The sequence below is a fragment of the Salmo salar genome, chromosome ssa03, assembly GCF_905237065.1.
Source record: "Salmo salar chromosome ssa03, Ssal_v3.1, whole genome shotgun sequence".
NCBI classification, from domain to species: Eukaryota; Metazoa; Chordata; class Actinopteri; order Salmoniformes; family Salmonidae; genus Salmo; species Salmo salar.
This window is the reverse complement of record NC_059444.1, coordinates 50,976,955-50,995,153: the sequence shown is the minus strand read 5'-3', so window position 1 is coordinate 50,995,153 and position 18,199 is coordinate 50,976,955. Positions and strand designations below refer to the sequence as shown.

General features: G+C 43.1%; 2 protein-coding genes across 5 annotated transcripts; both read left to right on the top strand.

Annotated features, from left to right (window-relative positions):
• On the top strand, positions 1-8,470 carry si:ch73-248e21.7 (uncharacterized). Of its 3 annotated transcripts, XM_045716116.1 has the most exons (3): positions 1-224; positions 582-1,276; positions 6,361-8,470. In XM_045716116.1, exon 3 carries the CDS (start codon positions 6,929-6,931, stop codon positions 8,246-8,248), a length of 1,320 nt encoding a protein of 439 aa, XP_045572072.1. In that variant the 5' UTR covers positions 1-224; positions 582-1,276; positions 6,361-6,928; the 3' UTR covers positions 8,249-8,470. The 3 variants fall into 3 exon arrangements, with proteins under 3 accessions (XP_045572072.1, XP_014047753.1, XP_014047754.1); XM_014192278.2 differs by lacking the exons at positions 1-224; positions 582-1,276 and adding an exon at positions 5,417-5,769; XM_014192279.2 differs by lacking the exons at positions 1-224; positions 582-1,276 and adding an exon at positions 5,417-5,773.
• A 938-nt stretch (positions 8,471-9,408) lies between these two features.
• tspan4b (tetraspanin 4b) lies at positions 9,409-18,162 on the top strand. Of its 2 annotated transcripts, XM_014192305.2 has the most exons (8): positions 9,410-9,927; positions 10,929-10,998; positions 12,134-12,325; positions 12,522-12,596; positions 12,875-12,970; positions 15,887-16,000; positions 16,393-16,476; positions 17,335-18,162. In XM_014192305.2, exons 2-8 carry the CDS (start codon positions 10,930-10,932, stop codon positions 17,401-17,403), a joined length of 699 nt encoding a protein of 232 aa, XP_014047780.1. In that variant the 5' UTR covers positions 9,410-9,927; position 10,929; the 3' UTR covers positions 17,404-18,162. The 2 variants fall into 2 exon arrangements, with proteins under 2 accessions (XP_014047782.1, XP_014047780.1); XM_014192307.2 differs by lacking the exon at positions 15,887-16,000 and having other exon boundaries at positions 9,409-9,927.
• Positions 18,163-18,199: the final 37 nt, after the last annotated feature.

Here is an 18,199-nt window from a genome sequence, read left to right as displayed (position 1 = left end):
AGGGGACTGAGCATTGGAGGATTGGCCATGTCATACCACATCATCATACCACAACTTGCACCATATAGCTCTGTTGCCACGGCAATCAAACAGACCATTTCCTCATGTCAACTTCGAGTGGGAGGCTTGTGGTTAGAGCAGGGTGCGATGATGAGTGGCGCCGTAGAAGAGGAAATCGCGGATAAAGGGGAAGAGGCAGTGAGATGAGAAAGCTGGACAATTAGGTACGTGTACTTTTCTGTTTATTTGCATAGATATTTTATTATCCATGTTGAGCAGAGTTATTGGTTTCTAATTGTATGAAATCGCTAGATGCACAACTTTTTCATTGAGAACTGACAACTTACTGGGTATGAGACTGAGTGGCAATGGGAAGCAATGGGAGAGTTTTAAAAAGTGTGCTACAGTACTACAAGCAAAACAAAGTCATCTGATTAGCTGGATGCCTCTGTCTCTCTCTCGTTTTCACTCTCTCTCTCACACTGTCTTTTTTTCTAATTTTCTTTCTCTCTCCCTCTCTCTATTACTCTCTCTTTCCCACTATTTATATCTTTCTCTGTCCCCCTCTGTCTCGCACACAGACATGATGAGAGGGACTCTGATTTCCCTTGCCCTGTGCCTTCCATTCCACCATTGTGGCTTCACCGAGCGCCACAGAAACCACAACAACAGTTCTAGACCTTAGTATCAGCACTCCAACGTCAGACCCCCTGATGCTTCCACTCTCCACAACTGAAAACCACCCTGGTAGGACTAGCGGCACGTTCAAAACACAATTGAAGAAAAGCACTAGCTTAGCAGCTGTCAACAACTCAGGCAGAACGACTCAAGGAAGAGGCATTCTCAGAACAGGAACTGCCACTTACGCCACCACAGCCGTACAGAAGAGCAACAGGCACACAACTGCAGGAGACTTGAGGAAGGAAACAGAGAGCCACAATCACCATGAGACTCTTCCCTTCAGCAGACACACAGCCTCACCCACAACTGACCACCCCAGCACCACCACTCTCCCCAAGCAGGAAGGGACTGAGTATCATGACAGCAGCAACACTGAAATAGCCAGAGAAACTGAACACACCAAATTTCATAGAGACATGGGCTGCTGACACCAGTAATGACTCCAGGCTAGCGAAGCCACACTTAAACAGGTCACAAGCAGCAGACCAGCACACTGCTACACAAGGACTAGAGACTGCTTCAGGAGATTACTACACAACAAAGAGAGACTTCTTCACAATCACCCCAACTAGTAGAGTGACAGGTTTGAACAGAGGTAAACAAAGTAAGGCCTACAGCGTCGCAACAATAACGATGGTTTCACCTACGTACACAGTCACATATCCTGGTTTGTATGAGCACATGACCGTGACTTACAGGGCTACTAGCTACAAAACACAACCTGACGACACAAGCCAGTCTAAGGACAACGCCACAGTTTCAATCCCCCATGCTGACAATAGCACAACTCCATATATAAATGCAAACACATTTACAGATAACATAGACAACTACACAAACACACTTTCATACAGTAATACCACAACCTCTAATAATCGTAACACAACAGTACATTTGAATAAGAAAACTCATACTCATTCACTCAGACACAACCACACAGTCTCAGGCTATGACAACAGGCTGAACAACACAACTGAAAACAATGTGCATTATCGTCCTGAGTGCGGAGAGGCAGATGAAAGGTCCCCATCATTGCCTCCTGGCTCTACTAGACTGGTCTGTTTCATTGTTCTGTGGGCTCTGGGATTAACTGCTTCAGTCTTCCTTGGTCTCACTGTCTTCCTATCGGTGCGTTTGTCAGTCCAGAGAGAGAGGGAAAGGAGAGCGAGGAGAGGAGGTGTCAGGGGTGAATCTGGAGAACCTGTGGGTTGACCAGATATTATCGGTGGAGGAGAGGGTGGAATTGTGGTACGCCAACGGCTCCACCATGGGACCTGACCATAAACGGAGGGAGAGAGGGAGGGAGAGGGTGAAGGAGAGGGTGAGGAGGGAGCAGCGGAGGCAGAAAGGGATAGAGTGTGACAACCTGTGGATTCAACCCAAAGTGACACTGGAGGACATCACTTATTTCTGGTATGCAAATGGTAGCGCGGTACCAGAAGAAACTACAGACCAAACATTGTTGGAGACCTGCGTATGATTTAGTTTTTTGTACTACAGTACTACAATTTACCTGGAATTACTTTGGAGAGAAATGTTCATACTTAGTTTACCAATTCCATGGCAGATTTGAAAACTATAATCCTGACAGAGTTTAAACATTTACAATATGAATTGATAATCTGTATGTTTATTGGCTGTAACAAAAGTATAAGATCTACATAAGTCTACTGAAAGACAGATTAAGCCTGGGTCTGATCAGAGAGAAAGAGAGAGAGGAATAGAGACAGAGATTAGAACAACATGTCTAACTGGAAATAACACTTGATAAGAGAGTTCCCATTTTAAGACAATTCAGACCTTGTTAGTGACACATCATCGTCATGTGTCAAACAGCAACGAGGAGAAAGGTGCCATTTCTACAAACACACTGAGACAAATACTGTTGACTCCTAATACTGTACATGCACTGTTATCAGGAGCTCGTCAAATAAAAAGGATTGGTGAACTGCACTGGGCGTAAACAATTTAGCTTAATTTATCTGACTGACCACGTTTACATGCGTACTGTATTCCAGATAATAGCTCATATCCTAGTTAAGGTCTTATTATAGATAAGCTGTTTAAATACAACTTTATTTGATTTGAAAGGTGTATGTCACATTCACGTGTTTAGCAGATGTTATTGCAGGTATAGCGAAATGCTTGTGTTTCTAGTTCCAATAGTGCAGTAATATCTAACAAGTAATATCTAACAATACACACATTCTAAGGTAAAGGAATGGAATGAAGAAAATATAAATATTTGGAGTGGTATAGACTAAGATACAGTAGAATATGATAGAATATAGTATTTACATATGAGATGAGTAATGCAAAATATGTAAACATTATTAAAGTGGCTAGTGCGGGGGGGAAGGGGGATGCTCCCATGCTCTCTATGCTGTTTCCTGAAGTCCGCGATCAGCTTATTGGTTCTGTTGACGTTACGTGAGAGGTTATTTTCCTGGCACCACACTCCCAGGGCCTCCACTTCCTCCCTGTAGGTTGTCATGGGTGAACAGGGAGTACAGGAGGGGGCTGAGCACGCATCCTTGTGGAGACCCAGTGTTGAGGATCAGCGAAGTGGAGGTGTTGTTTCCTACCTTCACCGCCTGGGGGCAGCCCGTCAGGAAGTCCAGAACCCATTTGCACAGGGCGGGGTTCAGACCCAGGGCCTCAAGCTTAATGATGAGCTTGGAGGGTACTATGGTGTTGAATGCTGAGCTATAGTCAATGAACAGCATTCTTACATAGGTATTCCTCTTGTCCAGATGGGATAGGGCAGTGTGCAGTGCGATGGTGATTGTACCGTCTGTGGACCTATTAGGGCGGTAAGCAAATTGAAGTGGGTCTAGGGTGTCAGGTAAGGTAGAGGTGAAATGATCCTTGACTAGTCTCTCAAATCACTTCATGATGACAGAAGTGATTGCTACGGGGCGATAGTCATTTAGTTCAGTTACCTTTGCTTTCTTGGGTAGAGGAACAATAGTGGACATCTTGAAGTATGTGGGGACAACCGACTGGGATAGGGAGAGACTCACTATGTCCATAAACACTCCAGCCAGCTGGTCTGCCCATGCTCTGATGACGCGGCTAGGGATGCCGTCTGGGCCGGCATCTCCTATACACTTCATGATAATCCCAGTCACCCTATCAGTGTATTCGTCTATGTTGTTCTCGGAGGCTACCTGGAACATGTCCCAGATTCTGATTGGTCAGACCAGCGTTGAATAGTCCTTAGCACGTGTACTTCCTCTTTCAGTTTCTGCCTATAGGAAGGGAGGAGCAAAATGGAGTCATGATCAGATTTGCCGAAGGGAGTACGGGGGAGGGCCTTGTAGGCATCCCGGAAGTTGGAGTAGCAGTGGTCGAGTGTTTTACTACAGGCGATGTGTTGATAGAACTTCGGTAACGTTTTCCTCAAATTTGCTTTGCTAAAATCCCCAGCTACAATAAATGTGGCCTCAGCATATGTGGTTTCCAGTTTGCATAAAGTCCAGTGAAGTAATTTGAGGGCCGTCGTGGTATCGGCTTGAGGAGGAATATACACGGCTGTGACTATAACCAAAGACAATTCTGTTGGGAGGTAATACGGTTGGCATTTGATTGTGAGGTATTCTAAGTTGGGTAAACAAAAAGACTTGAGTTCCTGTATGTTATCACAATTACACCATGAGTAATTAATCATGAAACATACCCTTCTTCTTCCCGGAGAGATCTTTATTCTTGTCTGCGCGATGAACTGAGAACCCAACTGGCTGAACGGACTCAGAGAGTATATCCCGAGAGAGTCATGAATATGTTACAATCCCTGATGTCTCTCTGGAAGGAAATCCTTGACCTGAGCTCGTCAACTTTATAATCCAGAGACTAAACATTAGCAAGTAATATACTCAGAATCGGTGGGTGGTGTGTGCGCCTCCTGAGTCGAACTAAAAGTCAGCTCCGAGTATCTCTTTTCCGCCAGCGGAGTTTTGTAACAGCCTCTTGGATCAGTTCAATTGCCCTGAGGGCTACAAACAAAGGATCCGATTTGATATTTTATACTGCAAAGTTTCCTAAGAACTTGAAGCACGACAGCCCTATCCGTCTATCCGCCGCTTACGATTATCCCTGTATAAACAGAATATTCCTAAATTTAACCATGATACTATGCGAAACTGAGCCTGTACAAATCATGTAAAACAACAGTGAACGGAATAAGATGTTTACATGCCACATTATCCCATCTACGATCAGCATATCCCAGGCATCTTAACTGGGTTTCTCATAACTGGGATACAAGTTTATTCGGGTTATTGTAAACAGGAATACTTGAGTATCCCAAATAATAACGGAATATTGGTGTGCATCTGAACATGGTAACTGGAATCGACTATAGGCCTACCTCACAATTGATAATGGATCGGGCCATTTGATCAATAATGTATAGCTGTAAATACAGTAGAAAATCTACCCCTTTTGAATGTAATACCTGACCAGCTGAAGTTTGACATATAATGTCCCAAGACGTGAAAACAACATGGACTGACATAATAAAATGGCATTTTCATCATACTCTGTCTACTTTGAATTCTCACGCTTTGACAACCTACGCCCTTTGACTGCCAGCTCCCCGCACACACAGAAACACATGCACACCGTCAAACACACACACATCCAAGTAGGCCTGTGTGTAGGCGTGCAAACGCACCCAGGCTCAAACATTTCAACACACACACAGATTCTTCATAGGACCAACTTCTCCTTTTTCCTCAAGAAAACAAGCACATGACACAGCAACCAAAATTAAGCTACTCTTAAGTTACTTGGCATCTCTCCAACCCCACCTATCCACCTATCTCTCTTTTGTAGTTAACAAAACTGTTTTATGAAGAATTTGATACTCTGAAGGGAAGAGATAGAGAGAGCCAACTAGAGAGAATAAGGGAGGGGTTAGAGAAAGAAGGGAGTGAACAGGAGGGAGGGACGGAGGAAGAGAGCGAGAGAAAGGTGTTTTATACATGCACTAGTGCAGGAGACGTCATCCACACAGTACAGGAGTTAAAGCCTATGCCTTTATGGTGGATTCATAACTTCAACCCAACCGTTCTCTCCAAGAAACATGTGGGTAAGTAAGATTGAAAATCTCATGGCACACATTGATATATGTCTGATCTTAACAGACACTGATCTGGATAATAATAGACAGAATATGACTTTGTAACGGTGACTGTGTAAGGAGACAAGAAAAAGGAGGGAAAGAGATGTTTCAAAAATACAATCAGAGGAACTTTCATAGGCTTGTGTTACATTTACTGACATGCTCTTGTAGTAAGAGGGTCCTCCTAATGTATCTCTTCATAATTCCTTTTAAATACATTTTTCAATTTCTTAAATATGTTTTTTTTTAAGTCTTCATTTATTTATAATTTTTAAGACAGGCCTACTTGCTTTTAGACACTAATTTAGAAATAAAATTTCAATGGATGGTGACATCGCGGACAAGAATAAACAACATGAAGTAGTGTTGGTAACTTCCTTAATTTTGTAGGCGTGTACTAAGCAAGCATTTTACATCTACAGCGGTCCAGACAGTGGATGCTGTGAGGAGGTAAATGTATTATACAGCACATGTGGGAATGTACGCATAAAATAACCTCTTCATTCCTTCTTCCATTTCTTCCTTTACCCTTCAATCTATCCTTTTCTCTATAGGTCTCGTGACTTTTTTGGTTCACCATTGCTGCAATCTCTTACGCTGCACCTGAAATAGACAGCTGATATACAGAAAAGTAGAGTGAAGTGCAGGGGAGGAGAAAACGGAAGAGCGAGAGAGGAAGAGAAGGCTTGTGTCTTTCCGGCCTATTTGCACACAAGTACACCCTAGTTAACCACAAGCCCAGCAACCAGGAGAGACAGCAAGAGAACAAAAGTTTGACTACGTAAATGCACTTCTAATGCTTAACACTCAGTCAAACCTTAGATTTTTAACAAGAGCAAGGCCTGAAAGAAAGGGAAAATCTGAGAGCAGTGAAGATCAAAGCCCGACACTTAATCCTAGTCAAACCAAGAACCCCGGTAGCTGATGACGGATACTGCTTTTCTTTTCTAGAATGTGCATTTTTCTGCTCTAGACTTGTAAAACAAACCTCCAATACCTTTCAAGCCACAAGGCTGTCGCTGACGCACCTCAGAGAGAGGAAGACAAACGTAATCTGAGAGAGGTCAGCAAAACCCTTTAGTGACGGTTGACCTCCGTGACCCCTCTCAGTTCTTGCCCAGTATGGAGTGGGTACGACTGATGCTCGGGGCTCTACTCCTCTCCCTCTCTCTACGCAGTCTCCCTGCCCAAGATAATGTCCCCATACCTGAAAATGTCAGCATGGCAGCACCAACTACTGAGGACGGCACGATGGCAGCCTCTTCACCTGAGGCCACCACCAAGACAACGACTGCTCCTGTGATTGTCACTACAGCACAGCCTGTCACTGAAATCACCCCGGTAACTTCTGTTCCAGTATTTACCATAGATGCCATCACTATAGTAATAACAGACCCTGAGATCACAACCATTCAGGAGCCCACCTCTGATGCACCAACTACTACTTCAGAGGCTGAGACGATGACACCATCCCCTGTGATCACTGAAGGGCCTGTAGATACGACCACTCCACCTGGTCCTAAACCCATCCTCTCCCAAGACGTCCTGACTACCACCTCTTATCTCCCAACCACATCCCAGGACCACCTGACTTCTGTTATCCCAGTCTGGCCCCTCCACACCACCCCTCGTCTGACCAAGGACTCCTTTCCTACACTTGAACCTATCCACACTGCCTCAGAGAGTACTGACAGCCACACAGAGGGACTTACCCCTGCACCCACCTCCCCATCAGTCAACAGCACTCCCAGCCATTTCACAACCCCTGCTACGACCCACACCTCCACAGATCCAGACTCTACGGCGGGCAGGGTCGAGCGAAGTCCGCTCAGCTTGTTCTGGGTCATCATCGTCGGTCTCCTGGTCTGGGTTATATGCCTGGGAATGGTCTACTGCATATATCTGGGCGTCAGACGAAAGAGGCAGTGCCGCACCGAGTACTTTGGGTCCAGCGTCCGGAACGGGAAGAGTTCCAAGCGGAAGAAAGGAGCAGAGGACGATGCCTGGGCGGGGCCAGTGAAGCTAGGGGGTGGGGACAGGGAGGAGGGTGAGGGCGGGGAGGAGGGAGGGAGCCCAGAGGATAACAAGAGAGAGGGGGCTGGAACAGATGTGGTGCTAAGCACATTCATAGCCAACGAGACTGAGGGAGAGAGGGGTGGGCCTGATGGGGCAGTTGGAGTGGCTGGGAGCAAGGAGGCGGAGAAATGGGAGGAGAAGGAGCCTCTGTTGTACATTGATGAGGGAGTGGAGGAGGGGCTGGAGAAAATGACTCCTCCTTCCCTTTCAAAATCTAACTCTGAGAAAAAGGTAGGAGGGGGCAACAGAGAGGGGGAAAGTGAAAAAGAGATGGAGAGGGGAGAAGGGAATGGAAAGAAAGAAAATGAGAGTGAAAGAGGTGAGCAGAATGGAGGAGCATCATTCTGTCTAACCACTGCCGTTTAAAAAAAAAGTTTTTCCATAAAAAAAGTTTTTCTATGTGATAATTGTAAAGGTTTCTAATATTTTTGTACTACTGAAAAGGCCTTTAACATTGTATTGATCTGTGATTGTGTGCTCTATCAAAATAACTAATGGTTGTGTGTATAGCCATAAGTTTTACCAGTTGTATTTTGTATGGTGTTTTTTCTTAACTGTTTGCAGTTTAATAAAGTTTTAGGATGTGGAGAGAATGTGCTAGAATGAAGTTGTTGAACGTGACAGAATATGAATACTTTTTGCTTAATCATTTGCTCTCCGCAAATGCACTTTACTTCTGGAACTGCTTGACTCAATAGCACTCAATTCATAGGGAGGAATCTTAACTTCCACTGAAGTTGAATATTCACTTAGTCTCCCATTGACATCAATGCATGATTAAGTGAATATTCGACTTCAGTAGAAGTTAGGATTTGTCCCATAGTTAGGCTTTGATTTTATGTGTTGCCGGTTATGGCCACTAGGTTGTGCCCTTTCCCTATCTTTATGATCAGAGAACAGTTCAATTATGTGACCTGCAGTAAAGAGCTGGTGTGGTGGTGACGCACAGGTCTTCCGTTCTATTGGTCTGTTTTGCTCAGTTGCATCTGTTGCAAACATCTAGCAGAAAAACAACAGGTACCTCAAGCAGAGATCAAACACAGTTTTTCAGGCAAACAGCTAAATCAGGGAATGTCATGTGATGTGATCACACATGAAACCTAGATATAACAACAAGCACTTTTACTAAGATTGATCACTGTAAAGGCAATGTCCTTGGTAGGACATGTTACGTACGTAAGCCAAAATGTTATATTTTATCCTGGTCATAACTCCACTACACCCCTCAACCTCCCTCGACCATTTGTTCAGGAAGGGGAGGAAGTGTGTGTGTGTGTGTGTGTGTGTTGGGGGGAGGGGGGTGCATACAACAGAATCAGAGGAAAAGGAAGAGAAAAAACTGTTTCTATGGCAAATGAATGCCTTAAATGTCTCTCTGCTGAATAGGATAATCTGACAGAGAATGTTTGTTTAGAGAGGGAGAATGAGTGTGAGAGAGGAAGGGAGGGCGAGAGAGAGATATGTTGTGAGTAAGGGGATGGGGGTGAGGAGGAAGAGGCGATGGAGGAGGGACGGCAAAAATAATGAGGGGAGGAGGGGGAGCGAGCGAGAGAGAATAGAGAGCGGCAACAACACAGTCACATCTGGAAGTTATTGAGAAGAGAAAGAACTGCATTGTAATAGAAAAGAGGGAGAAAGGATAAACAAACTCTAGATGTAGGGATAGACTTATTAAATGTATCAACTGAGTTAAAGATTTAAGGGAGGACAGTTTATCTAAAGGTTGACAAGAATTCTACAGTGGACAGAGAGAAAGGAATTGAGGAAAAGAAAGAGAGAGCGCAAGAAACTGGAATTCTATCCTAAGAACAATCCATACCGAGGCGGGGAGGACGACAAAGAGGGAAAACTCAAATGTAGCTTTCTAATCTGGAGGACCATTTAAAACAGAACAAAGGGGACTGAATCCAAACATATGTTATTGAGTTGAAATAAAATCAACTCAACAAAGAAGAAGAGCCAAGAGAACAAAAGAGGATTCCTAGCCTGGAATTCTTCTACTCATTTGTTTGTATATCAAGCCTGTGGAGCCAACCGTCTTACAGGTACAGTAGTCTTAATTAAAACACACACACGTTAAAAGTCTCCGCCATGGCAGGTATGCCTTGACTGTGTATGCATGAATCCTAGTAATGCCGTATATTGATTTATGACAATTTGGTTGTCTAAGACTGAATAATTTATATTTAAAATAATTTACAGCAGAACTTAAGCCAAAGTAGTTTTCTTCTTCTTCTGTAAGCCTGCCTCCATTTATGTCCATTCTAAGTGGTGAACAAGTAATAACGCATAAAATACTTTGGCATTGTTCACACTGCCAACATCAATGTCGTTTCGCTTGATCAAGAATTCTTCCCCATTTTCAAAGACCGCCACTTATTGTACATCTATTAACAAAAGAAGCACTCCTCTGTTTCATTCTGTTATTTTTAAGTATATTCTACCACACTATTCTGCACTCTAGCATCAGCATGCCTTTAGAATGAGCTCCACTTCTAGTTGTGTTATGAGTCATGTTTATCCTGTCTGTGGCTGGTCATGGTAACCTTCCACGACCGCCCCACATGAGTTCAATTAGCAAGCACACACACAATTAGCAGTCCAGCAGGAGAAGGGAGGTTCCTTCCTGTGCTCTGACAAACTGACTTCCTGTGTGTGGAACAGGTCACTTGATTCCACCACAGTGACTGTGTGACTTATCCGACCCACAGGCTAGAGAGCAAGTCCACCATACAAACTGTACTGGCTGGCTAAGAACACTACAACACAGGCACAGACTCCACCCCCCCCCCACACACACACAAACACACACACACACACAAACTAACCACAGACACGCCATATTAAATACCTTAACAACAAAACTAACCACAATGCACAAAACCATCTGCCACCACAATCACACCTCGAATGTGCTATATTCCCAAGGTATACTTGAGTGGAGTTAAGTCGATTAAACTTCTCAAGTCTTGTCCTGAACTTGTTATAACCCAATTAGCTTGAACTTGATATTAGTGTATAGAATACTTTGTTCTCTCTCTGTCAGGATGTCAGCCTCTCGGAGGTGCCTGTGCTGCGTGAAATACCTCATGTTCGTCTTCAACCTCATCTTCTGGGTCAGTACCTTTCCATCTCTGTCCTTTGGCATGCCTCAGTTTTTTAAAGGCACAATCTGTATGATTTTCTGCTGCCCAATAGTCATTGAAATAAATGACATACAGTACGCTATACCCATTGTTTGAATCTTGAAGAATATAGATTACCAAACAAAGCGGGAGGGTCAGGCTGTTTGAAATCACAGATTGGGCTTTTAAGCTCCGATTCCAGTTCTGATCTGTTTCTGGTCTTTGTCTAGTCCTGTTTGTGTGGTTCTATTGCGGTGTTCTTCTAGCTCTCTTCTTGTCCTGTTCTGGCTCAGTTCTGATCTGTTCTGGCCTGTTCCATTCTACATACCATAAGAGATTGTACATTCTGGTCTTAAACTAGTCTGATTCCAATCTGACCTTGTTCTAGTTTTGTTGTGGTCCTGTTTCTATTATGTTCAAGTTTGGTCTATTTATTTGTCTCCCAAATGAATATATTTGTGATCCCAGATTAACGTGAACGTGACCTTAGGCTGGGGAACAAGTTCACCATGCACCACACGTAATGTACAGTATGGGCTAACAACGCTAGGATGTGAATACAAACTCTGAACTAGATATCATAAAGTGCAAAGTCATAACGGGCCATGGAGTTAAAAAAAGAGAAAAAGGGTCATGATAAAGCCTCTGGTTGGCGGCACCAAGACATAAAACGACACTCCAATAACTCTGGACATATGTTAGTTGGTAGGAACATATGGAAACACGCTCAACAGTAAGACTCCAAATCTCGACTTATGTAGGTCAAGCATGCAGCATTGATGATTTTGCTCTGTTTTAGCTTTTAAAATGCACAACTTAAAACACAGGGTAGCCTTGTCCCATCTGTAAGTGCTTTTACACATGTAAACACATACAGATCTGGGACCAGTCACAAAAGGCAGGGTGAGTCCCAATGCAAAAACTTGCTTCCTTTCCCATGTCCTATCTTCTAACTATGGAGGCAACTACCTCTGACAGTTCACTCGGAAATCTAAGTTTGTCCGACAAATAGATGACTTTTGAGGACTATAAAACATGGTTCAAACTTTGATTTAGGAATAAACTACCACTTTACGTATTGAGATTCACCGTAAGTCACCTTTTGTGTCTCCTGTCTCCTCTGTAGCTGGGAGGGTGTGGCCTGTTTGGAGTGGGAGTGTGGCTATCATTCACCCAGTCCGAGTTCTCCTCCCTCCCGCTGTCTTTTCCCTCACTCTCCGCAGCAAACCTACTTCTGGTCGCTGGAGGCGTCACCATGGTGACAGGCTTCCTGGGTTGCCTTGGTGCCCTGAAGGAGCAGCGCTGCCTGCTGATGACGGTGAGTCCCCATGACATCACAAAACATGGGTCCACCTCAACCATGTTAAATACCTTTACAAGTCAACTTACCACAACACAGAAAACCACACACACGCACAGGTCCAAAGGATTAAACATCTAACCCATCCCTCTCTCCCATCTCTCTCTCTCTCTTTCCCATCCCTCTCTCTCTCTCCCTCCCTCCCTCCACACAGTTCTTTGTAATCCTTTTGCTCCTGGTCTTGACAGAGGTGACTCTAACCCTGGTCCTCCATATCTTTCACAAAGAGGTGAGTCCAGTCTACCATCCATCTACAAACCTCCTGGCCACTCATAAAGATCCAGTTTCACCTACTGATGTTTAACAACCCCAAATGAGGGTCATTAGTAAAGTTTTACCACTATATTACCACTAAATTAACAACCAGTGTTTAAAAAAAAGTATATACAAGTACAGTCTACATTATAGAAGCCTTCTGTACATCTACATTATCCCCTATATCTGTCTCATCTGCTGCAAGTATATCAAGGCCCACACTTCATCTTCATCTCTATCTCTCTCACACAGCTGGACACGAAAGCGCAGGATGAGTTAAAGGAGGGGATGAAGGATTACTTGACAGACGAAGGACTGAAGAAGTCATGGGACAATGTGCAGAAAATGGTAGAGGGGGGATGGGGGTTAGGGGAAACCCACCAATCTCTAGTCTGTTACCTTATATGGTGCTTCTGTCTGTTCAGTGTGGATTTTGTGATAAATCACTTAAACTGACTGACGATGATAGTAAGGACTTACTGATCATACAAAACATTAATAACACCTGCTCGTTCCATGACATAGACTGACCCGGGGAATCGAAGGGGATGAGACAGGTTAAAGGAAGATTTTTAAGCCTTGTATGTGTGCCAGTCAGAGGATGAATGAGGCAAGAAAATATTTAAGTGCCTTTGAACGGGGTATGGTAGTAGTTGCCAGGCGCAGCGGTTTGTGTCAAGAACTGCAATGCTGCTGGGTTTTTCACACTCAAAAGTTTCCCATGTGTATCAAGAATGGTCATCTAGCCAATTTGACAAGCAGCCTGGTGCGGTAGACTATTGCGTACACTACCATGGGATGCACTGAGTCGCTTTAGACTGATAGAAATCCTTATTTCGTGAAATGATTTTCAATTTGTGTCATTATTTCTCGTTTTGAACTTCTAATGGGAGTGGAACGGGTGTGGCTCCGTGACAACTACACGAGCAGACGCTCACTGATTTGATAGCACTAATGCAGTTACACATCCGACATCGCCAAAACACCGGGGGCGCGTTCAGTTCACTTGAATGTTTGCTACGTTGTGGAACAGCTTGTACTGAATGACACGTTTCCCCAACATGTTCTTGAACAGACATTGAGGTACGTTTGCGTTGTTCGGTGGGTGTGCCGGTGTGTGGCTTGAAGCAATGGCTGACGTATTTAAAAGGCAGAGGTGCATTTTGAAGTCAGAACCCAACCCCACCCTGTACAGCACAGTTTATGTTCAATTTAACATTCTATTATGTTTAATCTAGTGCATGCAGCCCAGCTATGCGGGTGTAGGCCATCCTGGCCTTAGTGATCATTAATGGGCCAATCCGCAGTTTTTGTTTTTTGGAAATCGGTTAACTTCCTGCATTTCAACACATTTTGGCATGGCGCAGAGAGAAACATTTGCAGTTTTATAATGCTATTCTACACATTTTGTCTTGAGGCTAAGATAAAATGTTGCAGTTTTAAAGCAAACTTCCTGCAATTCTACACGTTTGCTGTTTTATAGCTCTCCACTGAGCACAGACTTCAATTCAAACATCTATTCCATGTTGGTTCAACGTGGAAACAAGCTTGATTCAACCAGCGCGTGATTCAACCAGCGCATCATTTTGTTCACATTTTACCATGAGACAGAAAAAAATGGTGCAGTTGTACAGCTTAATTTCCTGCAATTCTACAAATTTTGCTATCATATGCTATCTGGGGGACCCCAACCTCCAGGTGGGCCCCAAAACCCCCAAAATAAAATTGTTTTGGAGGGGGGGTTGGGGGCCCGGGGCATGTGCCCTGAATGCCCGTCCTGTAATCCGGCCCTGTTCCCTCTCCCATTTCAGGAAAAAGCGGAATGATGGGCTGGAGAAACATAACCACTCTCAAATTCATAGAGCCATGGATGCCAGAGGGGTATCCTACAAGGCACGTTAGATCTACTCAGAGTTTTCTAAAGCTAACCAGCTTCAGTTAGCTTCACATTCCAGCTCAGGCTTCATCCATACTACAACAGTGGATATTGCTCGGCCGGCTGTAGCTAACTCTAGCAGGCTTGTAACTGCGCATGCATGTCGCACATGGCTAGCCGAACACCAGACTTTTCATTAAGACAATGCTGAAACGTCAATCCATGGGCGAGTCAGTGCCACATTTTCAATTGTGCTGAAACCAAAATGAAAAAAAAGTTATCTTGCAAATTCAGCAGTGTGAAATAGGCTTTTAGAAGTACAGTTATTTTATTACTTATCGTTATTGCAGTCGTTGGTGTCCTATCAATAGTTATTAAGTCATATTCTATCAATAGTTATTAAGTCATACAAAAGTGTTACATTGCGTGAAGTTGCATTCTGTCATTACATTGCATTCTGTCATTACTAAATGTGTAATTTGATATTTTAACCAAAACATTTTATACACAAAAAACATTTGATTAATAAAATATTTAACCAGTCGACATCCTCAAATGAAGGGGATGATGCAATCTTTGCCAGAGGGAGGGATCTGGTCCTCAACTCGCGGCTCAAGTCATTTCATTCAGGGTAAGTGGAGTTAGCCGTGAGTTCTGAAGGATTCGTTGCCATAGAAATTTGCCTGGCTAAAAGATGAGCCACGCTTGTATGACGGTAATACCTAGTTGAACTCAAAGTTGACATAAGCTACCTCCTAACTCCTTCAACCTGCTCCGTAGTATACCCCTCGGGAACTGACAATCCATTGTTTTACTTTGTTTACAAACATTGGAGTAAAACAAGCTTATATTTTGGGTGGTTCTGGTGTGGTATGACAGTTGAACTAAGCTCATGAGGCATTTATAAGTTATATTCTTCAAGAATCAATGGCTACATATCATTCATTTTATATATATATATATATCCATCCAAATATGGATGTAGCAATTGCAGATTGACCCTTGAAAGGGCCCTTACTTAACCAGAGTCAGCATGCTACTGTAGCTGTTCCAGTAGACTTCCAGCCATTGTGCGAACATTAGTTAGCATTGGCTCGCAAAGATACCTTCCTTCATACTGGACAGAGACATAAAAATAGCATCCATGAGTTCATCTGACTCTGCGTAAGTAGAAAAAGGGCCAACATCTGGCACTATCGCTTTAAATCTCCTTGATTGGCTAGAAATGTACATCCATGTACATACAGCATCAGTGAGTCTGAGGGGCTGTGCAGTTGCTGATCCAGGGACACATTTTTAGAGGCACATTTTCAGACAAACTAACTAACGATCTGACAGAGTCAGAGACCAACAGAAATAATAACAAATATGCAATATTTGTTTCTTAGTTCAAGTGCTGCGGCGTCACCAACAAAACAGATTGGTACCTCGTGATCAATGGAACGCTCCCCTTTTCCTGCTGCTCCGGTGGGATGGACCAATGTGTTGAAGGATGGATCGAGGTCAGACCACTTCTCAAATGTAGGGGGGGACGGGGGGGAGAGTCAGGGGAGTCAAGGTTCAACAGCCTGCGCACAAGACATTTCCCAGCTGCCTACATGTCTTGCTAACAGAGTCCAGATCTGCATGTGCGCTCACACTTACAAGAGTGTAAAGAATGATCCTGTGACAATACAATTCATTTTCTCGACTGCATTCTTTCAACACCCAATTCTCATCAACATATTGCTCTGCTTCTCTCCAACATCTGTCCTCCACTCTTCTCCCCCCCCTACCCAACCCCCATCTCCCTCTCTGTCCCCCACCCTCCCCTACTGCTCCTTTGCCCTTCCCCATTTCCTCTCACATTTCCCTCTCCTCCTTCCCCTTTGTCCTTCTCTCTTCCCTCTCTCAGCCGTGTTATCAGAAGGCCAGACAGTGGCTCCTGGACAACATCCTCTCTGTCCTGGTGTTTGGAGTCTGCCTTGGTATTGTCCAGGTAATTACAACATATTAATAGATCAATCAATGAATCACAATCAATAAGCCAGGGTTGTATTCCACCAAGCAGGATCATTGTTAGTCAATTAAATTTGATCAACAGCCAGAGATAAATTAACTTGCATGTTTATAAAGAAAGCTTGAATCTTGCAGTGGTGGAAAACGTACTCAAGTGTCATACTTGAGTAAAAGTAAAGATACCTTAACAGAAAATAACTCAGGTAAAAGTGAAAGTTACCCAGTAAAATACTACTTGAGTAAAAGTATCTAGTTTTAAATGTACTTAAGTGCAATAGGAGAAAAAGTACTAAATTGTCACACTTGAGTAAAAGTAAATGCTATACATAAAATTCCTTATATTAAGCAAACTAAACAGCACTATTCTCGTATTAATTTTAATTACGGACAGAAAGAGGCACACTCCAACACTCAGACATAATTTACACAGTAGTTGTGTTTTGGGAGTCCGCCAGATCAGACAGTAGGGATGACAAAGAGTTATATTGATAGGTGCCATAATTCTGTCCTGCATGAGCATTCTAAATGTAATGAGTAAAAAATTTTACTTTGGAAAAGTAAAAGTTGTCAAAAATGTATAGTGAAGTACAGATACCCCAAAAAACTACAAAAGTATTTTTACTTAAAAGTACTTTACACCACTGGAATCTGGTTTATTGAGAATATTGAGTGTTGTAACATATCTAAAATCGATAAACTAAGAAATATGAGCTCTCTCAGTGAACTAAGAAATATGAGCTACACATATTGAAGTTAAAAAAATGTAATCATTTAGGAAACTTATCTGGCAAACATTTCACCATTTGTATAACTCAAATACATTCTCTTGTCGTTTCAGATCCTGGCCCTGATTTTCTCCCTGCTGATGTACTGCCAGATCCTCCGTGCTGAGAAGTACCTGGACTGATCTGGGACTGGTCCTTCACAGACAAGAGAGGCTGAATGAGAGACTCCCTAGCTGGCACAGAGAGTTCATGTCACGTTCCCTTAAGGTTTTCCTTTGGTTATTTGAAAAATAACTTCCCCACATCGATGTGGGAACTAAAAAGTGTTAGCTGGGTTCTGAATGTGATAACAGCTGCTGGGGATGGTTTTTCAGAACATTAAATCCAGATCATCCTTTTGTGTTCAATTCTGTTAAGTTTGAATAAAATATATTTGAATGAGCACACACATTTGAAAGGTTATTTTCATCTGGATTGATGGTTCTTAGAACACTGCACTAAAAACCATGGGGCACATTCCAGCTCTGGATAAGAGCGTCTGCTAAATGACATAAATGTAAATCTTCATTGCAGTCATGTTGCTCAGATCTCACAACGCCTGGAGAAGTGTAATTAAATTGTCTTTTAGAGATCTGATCATCTGCACAACACGACCGCAATACAGCCATTTACTTATCCTGTATAAGGAATGACATTATTTGTAACTATTGGGGACTACATGCTACTTGTCACTTTTACTATTAGGCGATACAAATGATATTGTTTAGTAGTGAAAATGTAAAGTGCTTGCTCTGATGCCCATGGACAAGCAGTGAGATTTGCCCCAAAGAAACAGTTACAGTATTCTGTTCAACTGCAGCATCTTTTAACCAGAAGTCTAAACTATATGTTTAAAAGTGAGCCTTACCAAAGCAAATAAAATGTAAATCCATTGTAATTTGTATGCTTGTGAAGTGGTATTTGTTTTGTGAACTTGCA